The sequence below is a fragment of the Vespa velutina genome, chromosome 1 (genome assembly GCF_912470025.1).
Source record: "Vespa velutina chromosome 1, iVesVel2.1, whole genome shotgun sequence".
NCBI lineage: Eukaryota > Metazoa > Arthropoda > Insecta > Hymenoptera > Vespidae > Vespa > Vespa velutina.
The window spans coordinates 1387501-1405944 of record NC_062188.1 but is presented as its reverse complement, the minus strand read 5'-3'; the positions used below and the strand labels follow the sequence as shown (position 1 = coordinate 1405944).

Here is an 18444-nt window from a genome sequence, read left to right as displayed (position 1 = left end):
AGAAGGATTTAATCGATAAATAATTTGAAAATCGAACAAACCGAAGAACAAAGTATTAAAAATAAAAATTTCAAATTGTTTATCTTTTCGACAAGCTGTTTATTAATACAAAAAATGAATTCGATGATAATCCAATAGTGAACAGTAAACATGTTGCGAGAGAATATAGTTCGCTTCCATCGATTTTCTGATTTACTGATTTCCTGATACAGACATATTAAATTAATTCACAAAACGCGAAACAGAGATTTATTTACTAATTATCGGTATCATAGAGGATCTAACCGTACATATCAAATAAATTACGATTACCGTTCAGTCAATTTTTAATAACAGACATATGCACCGTTTAGTGTAAACGAGGATGAAAAAGAAAAATATCCATTCCATGGTAATAAAATGGACGTGAAGTCATAATTTTCAATCGAATGATTCCATTTGATCGAACGAGAAACGATACCGTAACTCCATTTCAATAGTTAACTTTATTTCGAAGTGAGCAGCGAACAGCTCCCTTTAATGATTATTATATGTAAATCGAACGAATTAATTGATTATGGGTATTTTAATGCGTATTGTTGTTTGTTTGAAGGCGAATGATCGAATCGTATGACTTGAATAATTTTTTGTGTGATTAGAAAGGAGAGAGAGAGAGAGAGAGAGAGAGAGAGAGAGAGAGAGAGAGGGAGAGAGAGAGGCAGAGAGAGAGAGAGGGAGAGAGAGAGAGAAAATTAAAAAGAAAGAAAAAGATGAAATGAATAATATGAAATGATACTTGTAGATTTCTTTTATTTATTATATTGGATAGTATTTTTGAAATTCAATGCCACTACTTTGAATTTGAATGGTGTTAATATATTATTATACGTAATCTATGAATGGAAAATAACGAATGATCTCGTAGTTACTTCTGCATTATTCCTCTCTCTCTCTCTCTCTCTCTCTCTCTCTCTCTCTCTCTGTCTCTCTCTCTCTCTGTCTCTTTCTCTCTCTCTCTCTCTCTCTCTCTCTCTCTCTGTCTCTGTCTCTCGCTCTTTCTCTCTTTCTCTCTCTCTCTCTCTCTCTCTCTCTCTCTATCTATCTATCTATCCATCTATCTATCTATATAGTTTTCTTTCTTTCCTTCTTTTATTGATCATGATAAAATGTATAATTAAAGTCTATATTAGGTTTTTATAATTGGCGTTGAGAGACGAGAGAGAGAGAGAGAGAGAGAGAGAGAGAGAGAGAGAGAGAGAGAAGGAGAGGGAGAGAGAGAGAAAGAGAGAGAGAGAGAGAGAGAATATTATAAACGATCATAAATAAAAATAATTACATATATAAAAGATGGACTTAAGAAATAATTTTGTGTCGACTATAATACATGTTGTTTTTATGATTTGTATGTTAAATATATTAATAAGCTATGTCCTTGAATACTAAAGAGCTTTAATGGTGGGATGAACTATGAATTAGTGGGGAGTTCTATTATCGTTAATGATCATATTTTATTCACTTCTTTAGTTCTTTTTAAACTGTGAGAGAGGAAATACTTGCTGTAATACTATTCTTTTCAATTACTCTGTGAACAATTAAAGCAGTGACTATCATTCTTTTTTTCATTCTTCATTGTTGTTTCTTTGGAGAATCATATTTTTTTGTTCCTTGAAATTTAAAATGGATTTATTAAATGGATTATTTTATTTTATAGAATTCGTTGGTAAGTAATATTATTATTATATTTACGTAAGGAAAAGTTGAATTTTTCGAAAATCAACGTAATTATCATCTTTGAATAATTTAATCGATTAATTATGCCATAAATAAAAGCACATTTTTTTTTTTCTTTTATCATTTAAACATAGTTTCATGTGAAATTTCGAAATATTATAAAAACATTTCATAAAATTAATTAAATTTTCAGATCCACGATTAAAAAACTGGATATTATTTAATTCGCCGTATCCAATTATTTTTATTCTATTTTTATATCTTTATTTTGTTCTCGTCTATGGCCCGCAATTCATGAAGAACAGAAAGCCATATACATTGCGAACGTTCATAAAATGTTATAATATATTTCAAATAATGGCAAACAGTTTAATAATATATAAATTTTTAAAAAGTGGTTTCATATCAAACATATTATCGAGTAATTGTGAACCTATTTCTTACAAGGCAGACTCTACTGATACAGAGGTAAAACTTCAGATTTATGACAATAATTTATCTGATTCCAAAAAAAAAAAAAAGAAAAATAGAAAAACAATTGAATATGTCATAGTAATAGAATAAATGATAGTAATAATTTATGTCTTTAGATATTAGAAGGCTGCTGGTGGGTGCTGTTAACAAAAATGATTGACCTAGTTGAAACAGGAATATTTGTATTACGAAAGAGAAATCGTCAGATTTCATTCTTGCATTTGTACCATCATATCTCAACGTTGATGATCTCTTGGTTGTTTGGAAAACACTATATCGATAAAAGAACTGTTTTTATACCTTTCATGAATTGTAGCATTCATGTAATGATGTACAGTTATTATTTTTTTACTACGTTCGGACCAAATGTCCGAAAAATAATCAATCGATATAAATTCATACTTACCATCATTCAAATGGTGAGTATACGATTTAAATATTTTCAAATTATAATAAAATTTCAATTTGATGAATGATTAAATATATTCTTCATTTTTTGTATTTAAACAGGTACAATTCATAATATTGATATGTTTCATCTGGAAAAAAAGTGTAAAGAACTGTGAATTTGCCATTATTCCTAGTTACGTGATGATTATCAATCTATTAATTAATTTGATTTTGTTTTTTAATTTCTATGAAAAAAATTATTCTATTAAAAATACGAAGAAATATTAATTTTAATATATTAAAAGTGTTAATATTTATCATTTATTATATTTTTATAAAATGATATGAATATTAATTTTAATGTAGTTAGAAAATGTTATTTTCTACTATCAACATGATATATAGCCAAGGAAGATATAAGATATTGATAGAGTGAACTGGACAGAGAGAGAGAGAGAGAAAGAGAGAGAGAGAGAGAGAGAGAGAGAGAGAGAGAGAGATCTAATAAGTTAGTATATAATAAACGGAACGAATGCAAAAGACAAAATATTAAAAATGAAGATTACAAGTTAGTTATTTTTTTCCATAAACAATTAATTGAGCCATAAACGACTTTTCTTCTCCCGAATCTATTATATATATATTATTTAAATGACAATATACAGAGCGTTTAAATTGAATTATTGATATGATGATTTTCGAATGCTGACTTATTAATTAATTAGATTTTTCATAAAATATGAAACATTAGATTGTTAGATAATTACAAATTTATCAGAACGCAGAATAATGATCTAATAAAAATATTAATAAATTATACATCTCGAATCCATTTAATTTAATTTTTTTAATGAGAACCAACGAAATATCGATAACTTAAAATAATATCCCTAGTCGTTAAAGAAAGTTCATTGGTCTTTCTTTTTTCTTTCTTTCTTTTTCTTTTTTTTTGCTTTTTTTAGTCAGGTTCTTGCTTCAACCGAAACTCGACGTATTCGTTAGTATACAAGTTTTCTCCATTAAATACAAATTCCATTAATCGAAAATGAAAAAATTTACTCGCTTATTTTCGAGCTTTCGTAATAAAACGCTTCGAAAATTACGGATTATCTATTTTCCAAAAATGTTCGTGGAAGCAAATGAAGATAAATGATTTGCGTCTTATGGACGAAACGGAATGCAAATTACAATTCTCAATACCGTGTACATAGAATTAATTATTAGAATAATTATATAGATGTTTTATACATATTGTTCTCCAATATTCTTCTTTTTTATTTAACAAAAAATTATGTCATAAAATAAACATTGATTAATACCATTTTATATACGTGTGTCTTATAACAAGAAAGTTAAGGCATTTTATATTTAATTTAAGAAGACATCAATTTATGTATGAATAACTAATGTACTTTTTTTCCTTGATCTCTACGTCAATAAAGATCAAGGATCCATTATAATAAGTCTCGATTATGTTTATAAATTAATTAATTATTCGTGAATAAAGTCATACAATAAGATTTGTCAAATTCGATTATATGCTAAATAATATAAAACTCTATTGACAAAATTATGAACATTCTTTTTTATACTGGCTAATTTGTAGTATGGATGGTTGACTTTTTCTTTCTTTTTATTTTTTTTAAAAGCTTCAATGAATTATCGAATATATATTTATCAAAGGAGATATATTTTGTTACGGTTAGGATGAAATTAAAAAATAATCCTAGATATTTCTTTTTATTGTAAATAAAGAAAAAGAAAGGAAACGAAAATAATGTTTTCTATGCAAAAATTAATCTCAATCAAACTGAACCCATGATGAAATGACCCAAAAGATGATTGAAAATGTCATGATACGAGTAGGACAAAAAAAAAAAAAAAAAAAAAAAAAAGAGAAGGACATAAAGAAGAAAAAAAAAGAAAAGAAAAAGATGTTGAACATAACAGGAAGAAAAAAAAAATTGATTTCTTTTGCTCGTATATAAACCTTCTCTAGAGAGATCGCATAAATCCAAAAATATTGAATGTTTTTCGTGAAATCACTTATCACGTCTAAGACATCAAACCGAATTATCTTGTTTCGACGTGCAAACGTACTATTTCCTTACATCCGATATGTAAGGCAGTGTGTCGTTTATCTACCCGTTTAGTGATTATTTAAACAATTCCCAGGGACAAATATTCCTAATAAGGTAAAGTACTATAATACTTTAGAAGACTGCAAATATGGAGAGAAATACCTGGAAAGAAGTCAATGTTAAATTTCTTTAAAATGTCTGTTAAATATATGATTTTATGATTTTGAGTAATGTCTTTTTTACACGTTCGAAGTTTTTATATCCGCTTTTATAAAGAAACAAAATATCAACGATAAGAACTATTTAGGTATCTTTTTTAATCTCTTAGCGCTATATATTCTCTCTTATATTATCCAATTTTTGCTCTTTGTCTCTCTCTCTCTCTCTCTGTCTCTCTTGTATTTCATGTTTTTTAGAATTATTGCGTAAAAATTTGTAATTAAAATATTAATTATGCAATAATCATATCGTCACTGTCGATCAATAAAAACATTAATATACATGAATGACCTTCTTGACTTTAAATCCAGACTTCATTATTTCTATTATTGTTAATGGCTATAACAAAATTACAAATGTAAAATATTATTTGTCGCTTTTGTGGTGGGGCTTACGAAATTAATATTAAATACTTATTTCCATTAACTTTAAATGTATTTCTTTGCCCACTTTAGTCATTTATAATCTTTTAGATAGGCATTATATTACTCGTTATTGCTTCTTTTATGTATCTAGTGAGAATAAAACTAATGATTTATTATTTTTCTTTCTGATTCTAAAATGGATTTATTAAAAAAAGTATATCAATATATCGTAGGATACGAGGGTAAGTATTACCATCAGATTTATATTAAAACGATTTAAAGAAAATGTGAATCGTTCGAAATTTGATGTATCAATTATCTTCGAATAATTCTATTTGATTATATCAAAGAAACGATCTTTTATCTATAAAACATAGAAAATGGAATTCTAATTGAAAATAATTAGACATAAAAAAGGGAATAATCATTTTTCTAAAATTTAATTTACAGACCCACGAGTAAAAGATTGGATAATCTATTCACCTTATACAATCGTATTTATTTTATTATGTTATTATTTCTTCGTTTTCGTGTTTGGACCGCGGTATATGAAGAATAGAAATCCATATTCGTTAAAAACTTTTATTAAATATTACAATATATTTCAAATTATAATGAACAGTTTTATTGTGTATAAATTAATAAAGGGCGGTTGGTTTACCAGCCTTTCGATATATTGCGAACCTATCACTTATAGTACGGATCCTGTCAAATTAGAGGTATTATTTGGAATCTATTCTGTCATTGATGTATTTTAATGCATAGAAAAATTTAACTATTCTTTAATAATATATTGACGAATAACAAATGTTCTTGTGTGTAGTTGTTAAATGGCTGCTGGTGGGCGATGTTACTAAAACATATTGATCTAATAGAAACAGGAGTATATGTGCTCCGAAAGAAAAATCGACAGATTTCATTTCTGCATTTGTATCACCATATCTCAACAGTGTTCATCGGTTGGATGTTTGGAAAGTATTATTCCGATGGAATGGGCACATTTATTCCTTTAGTGAATTGTAGTGTACACGTGATAATGTATACATATTATTTTCTTAGTACATGTAATTCAAATATCAAAAATTTCACTAATCAATATAAATTTTTAATTACTATCATTCAAATGGTGAGTATTACATACTAATATTTTCATTACAATGAAACTTCATTAGAATTTCAACCGTTTTGATAATATTGTTGATTTTTTTTATTTTTCTAAACAGATACAATTCATAATATTGATTTGTCACCTCATGCAAACGCTTTCACCGAATTGTAATTATCCTAAAATTCCTGGTCCGATCGTAATTTTTAATTGTTTTATTAATTTCATATTATTTTATAATTTCTACAAGAAAAACTATTTAATTGGGAAAGCGAAACAGAATTAAATTAGTAAATATTGCATATTTACCTATCTGAATTATGTAATATGAATATTTTTTGATAGGATATACAATAAATAATATTATTAATATATATATATATATATAAATAATTAAAATTATAAAATATATTAAATAATAAATAAAGAGTTCAATTTTTTATTTGTCTGCGATTAAATATGACAAATGATATGTCTCGAAAGGATAAATTAAAGAGAAATGTAATAGATAAATAAGCATGAAATCGAACGAATCGAAAGATGTAATATAAAAAATAATAATTTCAAACATTTGTATTATTTCAAAAATAGAATTTCCCTCTCTCTCTCTCTCTCTTTCGTTTATCTCATAAACGAAAAAAAATAGAGACAACATATTGGACAAATTTTCTCATCGGTAATACAATCTTTTTTACATTAATTTTTTGCTTCGTGCCACAATGTTTTTGAATATCGATATTACATCTAAGTGGAAAAATAATTTAATCCTTCGTTCGTATATAAAATTTGTGTGTTTTTTTTTTTTTCTTTATATCATTATGAATAATTATGATGCATTAAATTTAATATAATGTTTTAAACATTTAAATATTTTTTATTATAGTCTATAACGCGGGTAATCATGAAAAAATAATTTCATTATAATGATCAAATTGAAAAATAATAGGTCGTTTAATTGTAATTATCGTAAACCATTGATATTCTCTTTATTCTAATTTTAGATTGTTTATAAGATGGTATGCATATATTTTTATATTATAATATTTTTTAAATTCTAATAGTATTATAGATGGAGAATATATGTTTCGATGATGAATGGTTCGAAAATATATTTATTTATTATGTATTTGTTACATATTCTAAGATAGAATATTCGATTTATGTTCTTTCTTTCTCTCTCTTTCTCTCTCTCTCTTTCTCTCTCTCTCTCTCTCTCTCTCTCTCTCCATCTCAATTGTTCTTTCTTATAATCATTTCCTTATAATTTATAATTAATAATCGTCTGAATTATGTAATAGGAATATTCTTCCATAGAATATCTAATAAATAATCATTAACGGCAATATACATTTGCATGAAAGTCATGCAAAACTTTTGACGCAATAATACGATCGATTCTTTTTCCTTTTAATTGTCATCCTTTGTGTGCGTGTACGTCTTAAGAAATTAACAACGTTATTCTTGAATGTAGAAATGTTAATTATGTCTCTTATGATAGGACTAATAAAAACGGTATTAATGGAAGTTTTTTTTATTGCTAAACGTCTTGTGTCGTGCGTTTTCGAATTTTTCTAATAAGTAGTACATCGCTTATTACAATTCTTTTGATTATTTCTTTTTTCTTTTTTCTTTTTTCTTTTTTTTTTTTTTTTCTTAAGACTGCATTTTTTACAAATTCGCCGATAAGTAATATAATTATTTATACTTTTTAAAGAAAAAGTGAATCTTTGAAAAATTCAATGTATTCATCATCCTCCTTGTGTTATTCTGTCGATCAGTAATATCAAAGAGGTATTATTTTATTGTTAAAATATAACATGAAATGATATTCTTAATATGAGATGATTAAAAAGAAAGAAAGAGATTAATATAAAAAGCAGTTGAATTTGCTGAATTATGGTTAAAAGTTTTAATAATATTTAGTTAGCTATGTACAATAATTTTTATTCTTTATTCATATTTTTATTTCGTTTTTATGTTTGGTTCACAATATATTAAAAACATAAAGCCCTATTAGTTCATAATTACTTTCATAAGATATTACGACGTTATTCAAATTGTCGCTACGAGTTTTATCATTTTACATAAATTTATTATTTAGTGATATGATGCTTATCGCATTTATTATCGGTATATTACGTATCTTCATTCGTAAAATAAAAAAAATTCATTTAATGTAAAATTATAGCCTGGGATTTATTTCAAATATGAATCTAATTTAATTAAAACATATAATTGGAATAGAATGAACGATACAAAATATTTTTCTGATTTAGTCTGGTTTAATCTGGTTTTCCAATAGAAATATCGATTGATTTCCTTTTTGCATTTGTGTCATACATTATACGTACATCATTGAATTATATATACTTGAATCTTTGTAAATTCATTAAATTTCAAGCCTATGAAAGAATTACTTTTAACTTTTTACCTGTAATCAATTTTATTATTCACGTAATATTTTACATTTATCATTTTTTTTTTTTTTAGTTCGATTTGATCGATATATTGAAAAAATCATCGATCGATATAAATTTATATTTATCATCATTGAAATTATGAATATTAGATTTAGATAATTTATCATTAGTATGAAATTTAAATAGGATCAAAAAAATATATTTTATAATATTAATGTCTCTCATCCTTGTGATCTTATGGTCTTGTAATATTCATTAATCTTTTAATCAATTTGATCTTGTTTTATAATTTTTATAAGAAAAATTATTCATTACAAAGAAAACAGAGAAAAAAAAAGGAAGGAGATAGAGTTAATCTAAATGTAAAATATCTAAATATAAATTGTTAATACGTTCTAATGTTTATTATTTACATATACGTATCTAAGACAAATAAGTTTTACTTGATTTTAAAAATGGAAAAAAATATCAAGTTGATTTATTCATAACGTGAATATTAAAAATGAAGATTTCAATTTGATTAATTTTTCCACAGAAATGATGTGTTGATTCAAAAATGGTTTTTCCGTTTCAATGATAGACGCAAAATATTAAAGAAAAAAAAAAAAAAAAAGAAAATTAATAGAAGAATACGAAACGTTCGAATCAAATTTCAAATTTATTGATTACCCGTATACATACATTAGTTCATTATCGTTCTCATTTCATTCGTGAATACAAAATAATGATAACATTTGATTGACAATATTTGGTGATTTAAAAATTTAATAAATAATATATTGTATTACGAATTGACGGAAATTCGAAGAATTTAACAGAATGAATTTTTATAAAAATAGATCTTATTCTCTTAAACACTCGCTTGTTGAGCTAATTAGCGGATCCTAAACGCCATGAATTGCATTTTAAAACGTATATATATATATATATATATATTCTTATCGCTTGGTGTTTGCAGGAAATATTGAAGGTTTTAAAGTTTCGACGTCTAGCAACATAGTGACGAAGTAGATTGTCACAGACTGAAATTTTCTCATTAGTTTAAGTCAAATATATGTATATAAATATCAGTAGTAACGATAGTAACTTCCATTTATTTCACTTTTAGATTTTATGAGACGCAACAATACGTAACATATTTTTCAACGAAAAATTTCGTAATATTTCGAGAAAATCGTATGCGGCAATAATTAATTCAGACGTTATTCTTGACCAGATCTCATTCCAAAGATGAAACGAATAATCAAACTTCACGAATTTTTGAAATAGTTTTATATTCCGTGAAAAATGTTTTATCAAAAAAAAAAAAAAAGAAAAAAAAAAGAAAAGGATTACTTTTTAATATTTTATCGTAACGTTTTATTATAAATGAACGGATAACTTGATTTAATCCAATCAAATGTTTATGAGTTCGTAAACATTTCGTAGAATTTAAAGTGGCAAATAATATAGAGATATTCGATTAACAAGAGAAGAAAAGACTATTTAAGGAGAGTTTACCTGTTGAATGTAACGTACGGTGCAACGATGACAAAATTACGTTAATGCACCCCAGAAATAAACGATATCTGAACAGGTTTATATGCTCGTTAAACGGATCCTCCTTCGTCTCTAGAGAATATCTTTGGTGGGTTTTCTTTGCATCGTCTCTGAAAACACGAGCATGGATGTTGTATAAATGGCATGAAAAGAGAGAGAGAGAGAGGAAGAGAGAAAGAAAGAGAGAGAGAGAGAGAGAGAGAGAGAAGGGATGGTAATATCACAAGACACGACACGATTCCATACGTTCATTATATTCGTTAGTATGTTTAGTCTTCAACGCTACTGCTTTTGTCCGGTGTTACGTGTTCGTAGTCTGAAAACAGTTCCCTCCCTCTCTCTCTCTCTCTCTCTCTCTCTCTTTCGTATGTTGCTACCTTATACATTGCAACCGTAAGTGGAAGATAACGAATGGCCGGTTTCGTAGTTACGTATGTATTGTCCCTCTATTATCTCTCTCTCTTTCTCTCTTTCTCTCTTTCTCTCTCCCCCCACCCTCTCTCTCTCTCTCTTTCTCTCTCTCTCTCTCTCTCTCTCTCTTGTTCGGTCATTTTATCTCTGAACAAAATAGAGGCAACATGTCGGACTGGTACTTTCGAATTTTCTCGTCGAATATATATTCTCTTTTGGTCTTATTTTAGCTTTACGCATATTTACGTTCGATCGTGCGGAACACACGGCAAAAGAATATCGGCTAGGTGAAATAGGCAAGTGAAAAAGAATTTGAAGTATAGTTAAAATCCATGACGCTTTGGAGTTTTTCGCGACGAGAAAGTTTTTTATTCGAATTCGTAGCAGAGGATTATTGATTCCCGTTGAAATCACACAAACGAACGTGGAAACTAGTTACCAGGGATTTACGTTAAATACCCTACTGCTTTAGAAGGGTTCATATTTTTTTGTCTTCTCTGTTCTGTTTTGTTGCTTTTTGTTTTGTTTCTCTCTCTTTTTTTTTTTTTCTTTTTCTTCTTGTTCCTTTTTTTTTTTTTTTTTTTTTTTTTTTTTTTTCATTTACGTGTAGTATCGATCGAGAAAAATGGTAAATTATTTGACACCGCGTCATAATCGATCTGTCCCTTTTCACGATTTATCCTCGTGCATGATCTATAACACGTTTTCGATCTTGGCCAATGGGTTTTCAACTTTTATCAACTGGCGGTAATCAGGATTATGGGATAAAACAAATCCTTCAAGTTGCCAAAAGGATGTATCGAGAACCTTTAGTTGACGTTACTTCGTGCGAGAAGAGACCATCGAGGCTTAAACTCTGGCTTTTCGGGAAGCCTCTGTCTGCAGTAAATTTCGCATGAGAGATCACGTCGAGTAATTCGCGTACTTACTTTAAAACAATAATATTATTTAAACGAGTTTAACGAGTTTTATCTTGGGGATAAAAATTTCTTAAAAAAAAGGAATTATTCGATTTGTTTAAATGGCTTATCCGAAGATATAAATAGACAATCGTTTGATATTGAATATAATTCTTTTTTTATATTTATCGGCTTTTCACGCGGATAAAAAAAAAAAAATTTTTTTAATACGAGCATGAACGAACGAACGAACGAACGAACGAAAGAGAGAAAGACGAAATATTGGCAAAGTTCGCCTTCGATCCCTTGCTTTTTCTGATAAAGTAGGCAAGAGGGGTAACACAGCTCGTGACTCTGTGTCGACTCTTCGGCCTTTAACCCTCCTACCGCACCCCTATCCGCACGCTAAGTGCTACAATTTATTTTATTACTTCGTGTCTTTGTTCGAAACTCTGTCCGTTCTCTTTTCCCATCCCTGGCGTAAACAGCGGTTTCGAAGGTAATTTGCACTGAGTTGTAACCAAGGTGTGTGAATTTCCATCGGTGTGGCCAGACGGTCGTCACGATTTATTAGATTTAAAAAAAAAAATAAATAAAGAGAGAGAGAGAGAGAGAGAGAGAGAGAGGCGATATTCTTCTTTATCATTTTTTCAACAATCATAAAATCTTAACATTTGACAAATAAATTACAATCGCATTATTTGTTGCGTACTTACAATTAGATTTTTTCACAATATCAATTAGTTCACGATGATAAAACGAAATTATTATTTCACATTGTTTGAATGGATGTTTATTATTTTTCTTGTTTTTCTTTTTTGTCTTTTTTTTCTGTTTTTTCTTTTTTTTTTCTTTTTTTTTTTTCTTCTTCTTACTTTTATCTTACCACCGGAGTTTCTTTTTTATACGTCGTTAAAGTCGAATACGCCAAAGTAGTTTACGTTTTCCGAAAGAAGAATTTCAACGATTATGGTAACGAGAACGCGTAATGTAAAACTATGCGCAAGTATAAATAAACGTTATAATATCTATATATAATACCTAGGAATATCAAAATGAGTCTTAACCGAGTGCCGTATACTTAATAGATATATGATTTGTTATAGGATGAAAAACTGAAGATCAAAATCTAATAAAATAATTGCATTTAGATAGACACACACACACACACACACACACACACACATACACACATATACATATATATGAAAACAATGGTGGATTCGTAGATAGAGAAAGAGAAATCATTTGGGATCAATGAGAGGAGGGGAGAGGATTATATTCTTGGTAGTATATAGTGCAATCAAGATTTTTTAATTTTTTTCTCTTTTTTCTTCCTACCCCCCCCCCCCGCCCCTTACCCCTTCTCACTCTCCTTTTCTTTCTTTCTTTCCTTCTTCGAACGAACGTTCGGCGTGTGCCGAGAATAGGATGGTTCCCCCCTTATCCAGAGAAAAGAAGAAGAAGAAGGACGCAAGTTTGGCTTTACGGAATTTCACTAGCATTTTGTCTTTGAAGGATACCAACGTGGAAGAACAAACGGGCGAGAACACGAAACAATTACGAGCTCAGACGGTGCAGAAAGCGGTTTGGATCGCCAATGGAGCGTGAGGGGTAGCAGGTTTGGGGTGGTGGTGGGGTGGTGGTGGGGTGGTGGTGGTGGTGGTGGTGATGGTAGTGATGGGAGTGGAGAAGAGAAGAAGGAAGAAGGAGAATGAAAGGAAGGAAGAGAGCTGTGTTAGAGAGATGAAGAGGAGATTGGAAGGAGGAATCGAGAGATACTGGTGGTCGAGCCAGAGAGAGAGAGAGAGAGAGAGAGGGAGAGAGAGAGAGAGGAATAGGGAAGGAGAAGTTGTGAAACACAGTCAGTCTGGTGAATCCTATAGCACGGTAGGGTGAAGGTGGATGGGCGTAGGGTGGGTGAAAACGCAGGCCGGCGTTTGCGCCGCCGGAGGGTGGATGTGCTACCAAAGAGGGTCGGAGGTGGGGAGTTAGGTGGAGAAGAGAGAAAGAGAGTGAGTGAGAGAGAGAGAGTGAGAGAGGAGGGAGGGAGAGAGAGGGAAAGGCGTGGAATTGGAGGAGGCAGTAGTAGTCAGTGGCTCGCCGCGCGCCACTACGATCACCGTCGGACTTTGCGTTGAGATTTTCCACTTGTTTCCCGTTAGACGAGTAGACAAAACGGAGCTATTTAATGAATTTGTTCTAACAGGAATATTAACGAAATTTTTTTCTATCTCACATTAACTAATACTAAATTCTCCTTCGTTGTTCGTGTTCGAGGTATATGTTACGTGATGAGTGATTTTTGGATTTGAATTTATGATGATTGAATGTGCTGTGGATAATGTTGGATAAAGTTTCATTCAACCACTTGGATCACTTTTTTATCGTATACTTTTGCGTGAATCATTATCATTTTTGTTGTTGTTGTTGTTCTTGTTCTTGTTGTTATTTCGTTCTTTCTTCTTTTTTCCTTCCTTTTCTTTTCTTCCTACGTTTCTTCTTTTTCTTCTTCTTTTTCTTCTTCTACTTCTTATTTCCTTTCCTTTCCTTTCCTTCTTATTATTATCTTCCCTTTTGCTTTCTTTTTTCTTTTTTCCTTCCTTCTTCTCTTTTCACATGCGATATTCTAACCGCTCTTTTGATCTCTCTGACGTGTTTTCTAAAGTGATACAGAGAGATAAAGATAGAAAAAGAGAGAGAGAGAGAGAGAGAGAGAAAAGGAGTTAACGGAGTACTTTGTTTAAAGCTCGTATTTTATTTTCCCATCTCATCGTGCTCTCTACGTATGATTTAGCGAGTACATTACTCGCCGACGATACGTATACATATATCGTCACGTACAGATTCGATGACGTATAAAGGAAGTCTGAGAAGATAGTAGTCGTGGTGGTATGTTGGTGGTGCCAAACGAGTTTCGAACGACCGCATCCATCTAGTAAAAGCGTCATTTAAAAATAAAAATAACAAAAAAAAAAAGAAAAAAAAAAAAAAGAAAAAGAAAAAAAACCGGAGAAGAAAAAAAGAAAGAAAAGAAAAGAAAAAAAAAAGAAAGAAAGAAAGAAGGAAAAGGAGAAAAAAAGAGAAGAAGGATTTCTAAAGACGTATCATAGAAAAGGATTCACGCAAAGGACGCGTCTATTATTTATCATTATTATTATTATTATTATTATTGTTGTTATTACTTTTTTTTTTTTTTGTCTTTTTCTGTTTTCTTCCCCCTTTTTTCTTTTCGACGCACAAGGGTAACTTTCTTTATCTACATGTAAATTATTTTTACAAGTTGAGTTAGGGACCTTTAGATCTGGTCCCACTTAACTTCGAGTTATATCAAGAATAATCTGGATTTATATAGGATCCGGAACTGTGCAGTGTGTTGTTTTGCATATTGGATTCGGCTCGCGTCGTTCGACGCCCTCTCACCATATATTTCGTTCGGGTTCGCTCGTTAAACGGGAAACGAGCGTGCAGGATTCAGCACGCGAATGCTAATTCCCGTAGAGAATAATCGAAGAGCTGTGAATTTCGTAGGATATTTCAAGCTAACTGTGTGTTCGTGTATCCGTGTGTTTTAGTGTAAGAGAGCGAGCGCGAGAGAGAGAGAGAGAGAGAGAAAGAGATAAAGATCTAGAGAGAAAGAAAGAAAGAAATGGTGAAAGTTCGAAGAAATGGTGAAAAACGATTTGCGAAAGGACAAAAAGAAGAAAGACGATAAAACCAAAAGGTTTTAGTGTTCGACGATCGTACGTACGGACCATCGAGAAAGTGCTGTATTTTAGACTTTATTTATTTATTTATTTATTTATTTATTTATTCGTTCGTTCGTTCGTTCGTTCGTTCGTTTATTTTCCCATCCAATTTATTGTGCGGTTGAATTAGTGAAATTGTGATTACCATTCTTCTCTAGGCGTTTCTTAGGAATCATCTCGGATAGCCGACGAAGGTAACGTAATAAAGTGTGTGGAGCTTAAAAGAGAGAAAAAAAAAAAAAAGAAAAACAAACAAGAAAGAAAAAAAAAGAAAAGAAAAAAAAAAGAATGCAAAAAAAGAGATAAAAGAAAAGGAAAAAAAAAGAAAAGAAAACAGGAGAGAAAAAAAAAGGAAAAGAAAAGAATAGGAAAAAAAAAAAAAAGAAGGAAATAACACCGGAGAATTTTTCTTCCCCCTCATCTCGCGTTTATTAACGTCCGACGATCTTCTTCGTTCGAACTTTAACGTCTACGATAGTTTCTAATTAAATAGTTCGATTGCTGGCACTCGTCATTTCGGATTTAGAAAAGTAATAAACCTAGAGATAAAGACCATATTTGAAAATATCTATGTCGTTCATCGATCGACGTGGAATTTCGAAAAATCGCTAAGATTCCGATAAGAATATTATCCTCTTTAAAAGTGCCGATTATTCTCACGTATATCGTAAATATTTTGAACACATTGTATCTAACCTTTAACTTCGTACAAGTTTTTTTTTTTCTTTTTTTTTTTTTTTTGTTTCTCGAAACGACGAATATAAGAGATCTCTGTCGGTAGCTTTTCGATCGTAAATTTTTGAAGTATTAAAAAGAGATAAGATAGATAGATAGATAGATAGATAGATAGATAGATAGAAAGAGAGAGAGAGAGAGAGAGAGAGAGAGAGAGAAGGGAGATTCTATATAAACCGATATAATCTTGTTAAACTGAAGTTCATCTCTCCCTCTCTCTCTCTCTCTCTCTCCCTCTCTCTTTCTTTCTATTTTTCCCAGTCATTCTTAGTCTTCGATATTTTTCATTTTTCTTGAAGAGCTCGCAATCAGTAAATGTTTAAGATCGAAATCCACAACGAATTCTATGCAACTGTGTCTTTGATCCCTCTCCATTAAACACTTCCATCATGATCTCGAGATTCTTTCTTTCTCTCTTTCTTATTCTCTCTCTCTCTCTTCCTCTTTTTGTTCTGTTTCTTTCTCTCAATCTCTTGATCTTGACCATTCTCGATAGCAAGCGATCCATTAATCTAACCTTTGCTTCCTTCGAGTCAACAAATCGTTCTCCGTTATCGCAAGCGCGTTCACCAATAAAGCAAATTTCGATTTCCACTGAACCCTTTTCTCTCATTTGTCATCAGCCCTTTTTTTTATCTCTCCCTCTCTCTCTCTCTCTCTCTCTCTCTCTCTCTACCCCTATCTCCGTCACTATCTCTCGCTCTTTATCTGTCGAATGAATCGAACGGAAGTGGAAGACTCGTTGTCGTCGTTCCCGGTTTTCTATCGATCGAAAGCACACACGTAGAGAGTATTTTCGCGCATTTCCGCGTGCTACCTCGAAATCTCGTAGTGGTACGCGATCGAGCGAACGAAAACGATTCGTTGGACACGATTGCCCTAGTGTTACGACTTTTATGGACGAACACGCGAGAGGACGAGTTGCACGAATAAATTGCAAACGCCCGCAATAAAGCAAAAAGGAAGAAAAGAGAGAGAAAGAGATTTAGATAGATAGATAGATAGATAGATAGAAAGAGAGAGAAAGAGAGAGAGAGAGAGAGAGAGAGAGAGAAAACAAAGTGACGATTGTGATGGTTCTAGCGTTGTCGTTGCCGTTGCTATAGCAAGTTAGATGATACCGATGTCAATGGGTAATTGTAGGAATGAATAAAAAATATACGAGCGAGACCGCATCGATTTGGCAAAGTTAACGTTTGACGTTACGTGGTCGAGTATGATGTAGAAAGAAAAAGAAAAAAAAAGAGAGAGAGAGAGAGAGAGAAGGAAGAAGCAGAGAAACGAGCACAGCTCGTAAAAATGATGTCGCGGCTTGCTTCTTTTATTAACTCCCTACGACATCGAGGTCGAGGGTCGAAGTACTTAATAAGATTGTAACAAGGACACAACCCTTTTTTTTTCCTTTACTCCTATCTCGCCTTCCCACCCACTACCCTCCCCCCTTCTACCCCTCCCCTGTCATCTCCTATTGAATATCTTATTTCTTTTCAACTCATATTCGCAACATTTGCATCATTCCAAAAGTAAGTTTTTCTTATTACTTTGTAGTAGTTTTTCTTTATTTCTTCTATCTCTCTCTCGCTCTTTCTTTTTTTCATCTTTCTAAAAGCTCGATGAAAGAAGCGTTATGAAAATTTTTTTCTTGAAAAGTTGTACGTCTTTAAAAGGTTATCCTTTTAGAAAATTTTTCTTGTAAAAAAGTAATTGAGCGTATATTTTTCTTTTTTATTTATTTTTTTTTCCAATCGTTCGTCAACATCAACGACATGTTCGATCTAACTCTACACGTATCAATATGATCGGTACAAATCGTGCTCAAGGCAATGCAGTTTCGCGGGAAAGTGAGTGAATCAATACTATCGTTAACGAGCGCACTATGATCGAACAAGCACTAGCTAGATAGTACTAGGCAAACAGAGCTAGGTACTGAACTAGAGTAACGTCTATGTATTATATGATCATGGTAGTTTCCTCTGGTTGTTTGAGAGCATTAATATATTTGAAGATCGAGCAAACGAGAGAGAGAGAGAGAGAGAGAGAGAAGAATAACGAACGATCGAACGAACGAATGATATATCAAAAATTTATCGTTTTTCAAGTTCTTGGTTTTTTTTTTTTTTTTTTTTTTTTCCTTCTTTTTTATTACACATACACACACACATATATACATATGTATATTTTTTTTTTTTCGTAGATCGTACGTTACTCGAGATAATTCCGTTGTTTTACATGACAAGAAAATAAAAGTAGGATCAGTTAACTTGTATAAACGTTTGAAATAAAAATGTTTTCTTGTTAGATTTCTAATTTCGTACGCGAGTAATGGATTGCTTCATTCCAACCGGTC

The 18444-nt window shown here is 30.7% G+C and overlaps 2 protein-coding genes across 2 annotated transcripts; both read left to right on the top strand.

Annotated features, from left to right (window-relative positions):
- The first annotated feature begins 1070 nt into the window (after positions 1-1070).
- Positions 1071-4595, top strand: LOC124950941 (elongation of very long chain fatty acids protein AAEL008004-like). Its single transcript, XM_047498519.1, has 4 exons — positions 1071-1699; positions 1904-2178; positions 2301-2603; positions 2695-4595. The coding sequence occupies exons 1-4, from the start codon at positions 1657-1659 to the stop codon at positions 2860-2862; spliced, it is 789 nt and encodes a 262-aa protein (XP_047354475.1). The 5' UTR covers positions 1071-1656; the 3' UTR covers positions 2863-4595.
- Positions 4596-4749: 154 nt separating this feature from the next.
- Positions 4750-6912, top strand: LOC124950944 (elongation of very long chain fatty acids protein 1-like). Its single transcript, XM_047498534.1, has 4 exons — positions 4750-5481; positions 5690-5958; positions 6063-6365; positions 6463-6912. Exons 1-4 carry the CDS (start codon positions 5436-5438, stop codon positions 6628-6630), a joined length of 786 nt encoding a protein of 261 aa, XP_047354490.1. The 5' UTR covers positions 4750-5435; the 3' UTR covers positions 6631-6912.
- Positions 6913-18444: the final 11532 nt, after the last annotated feature.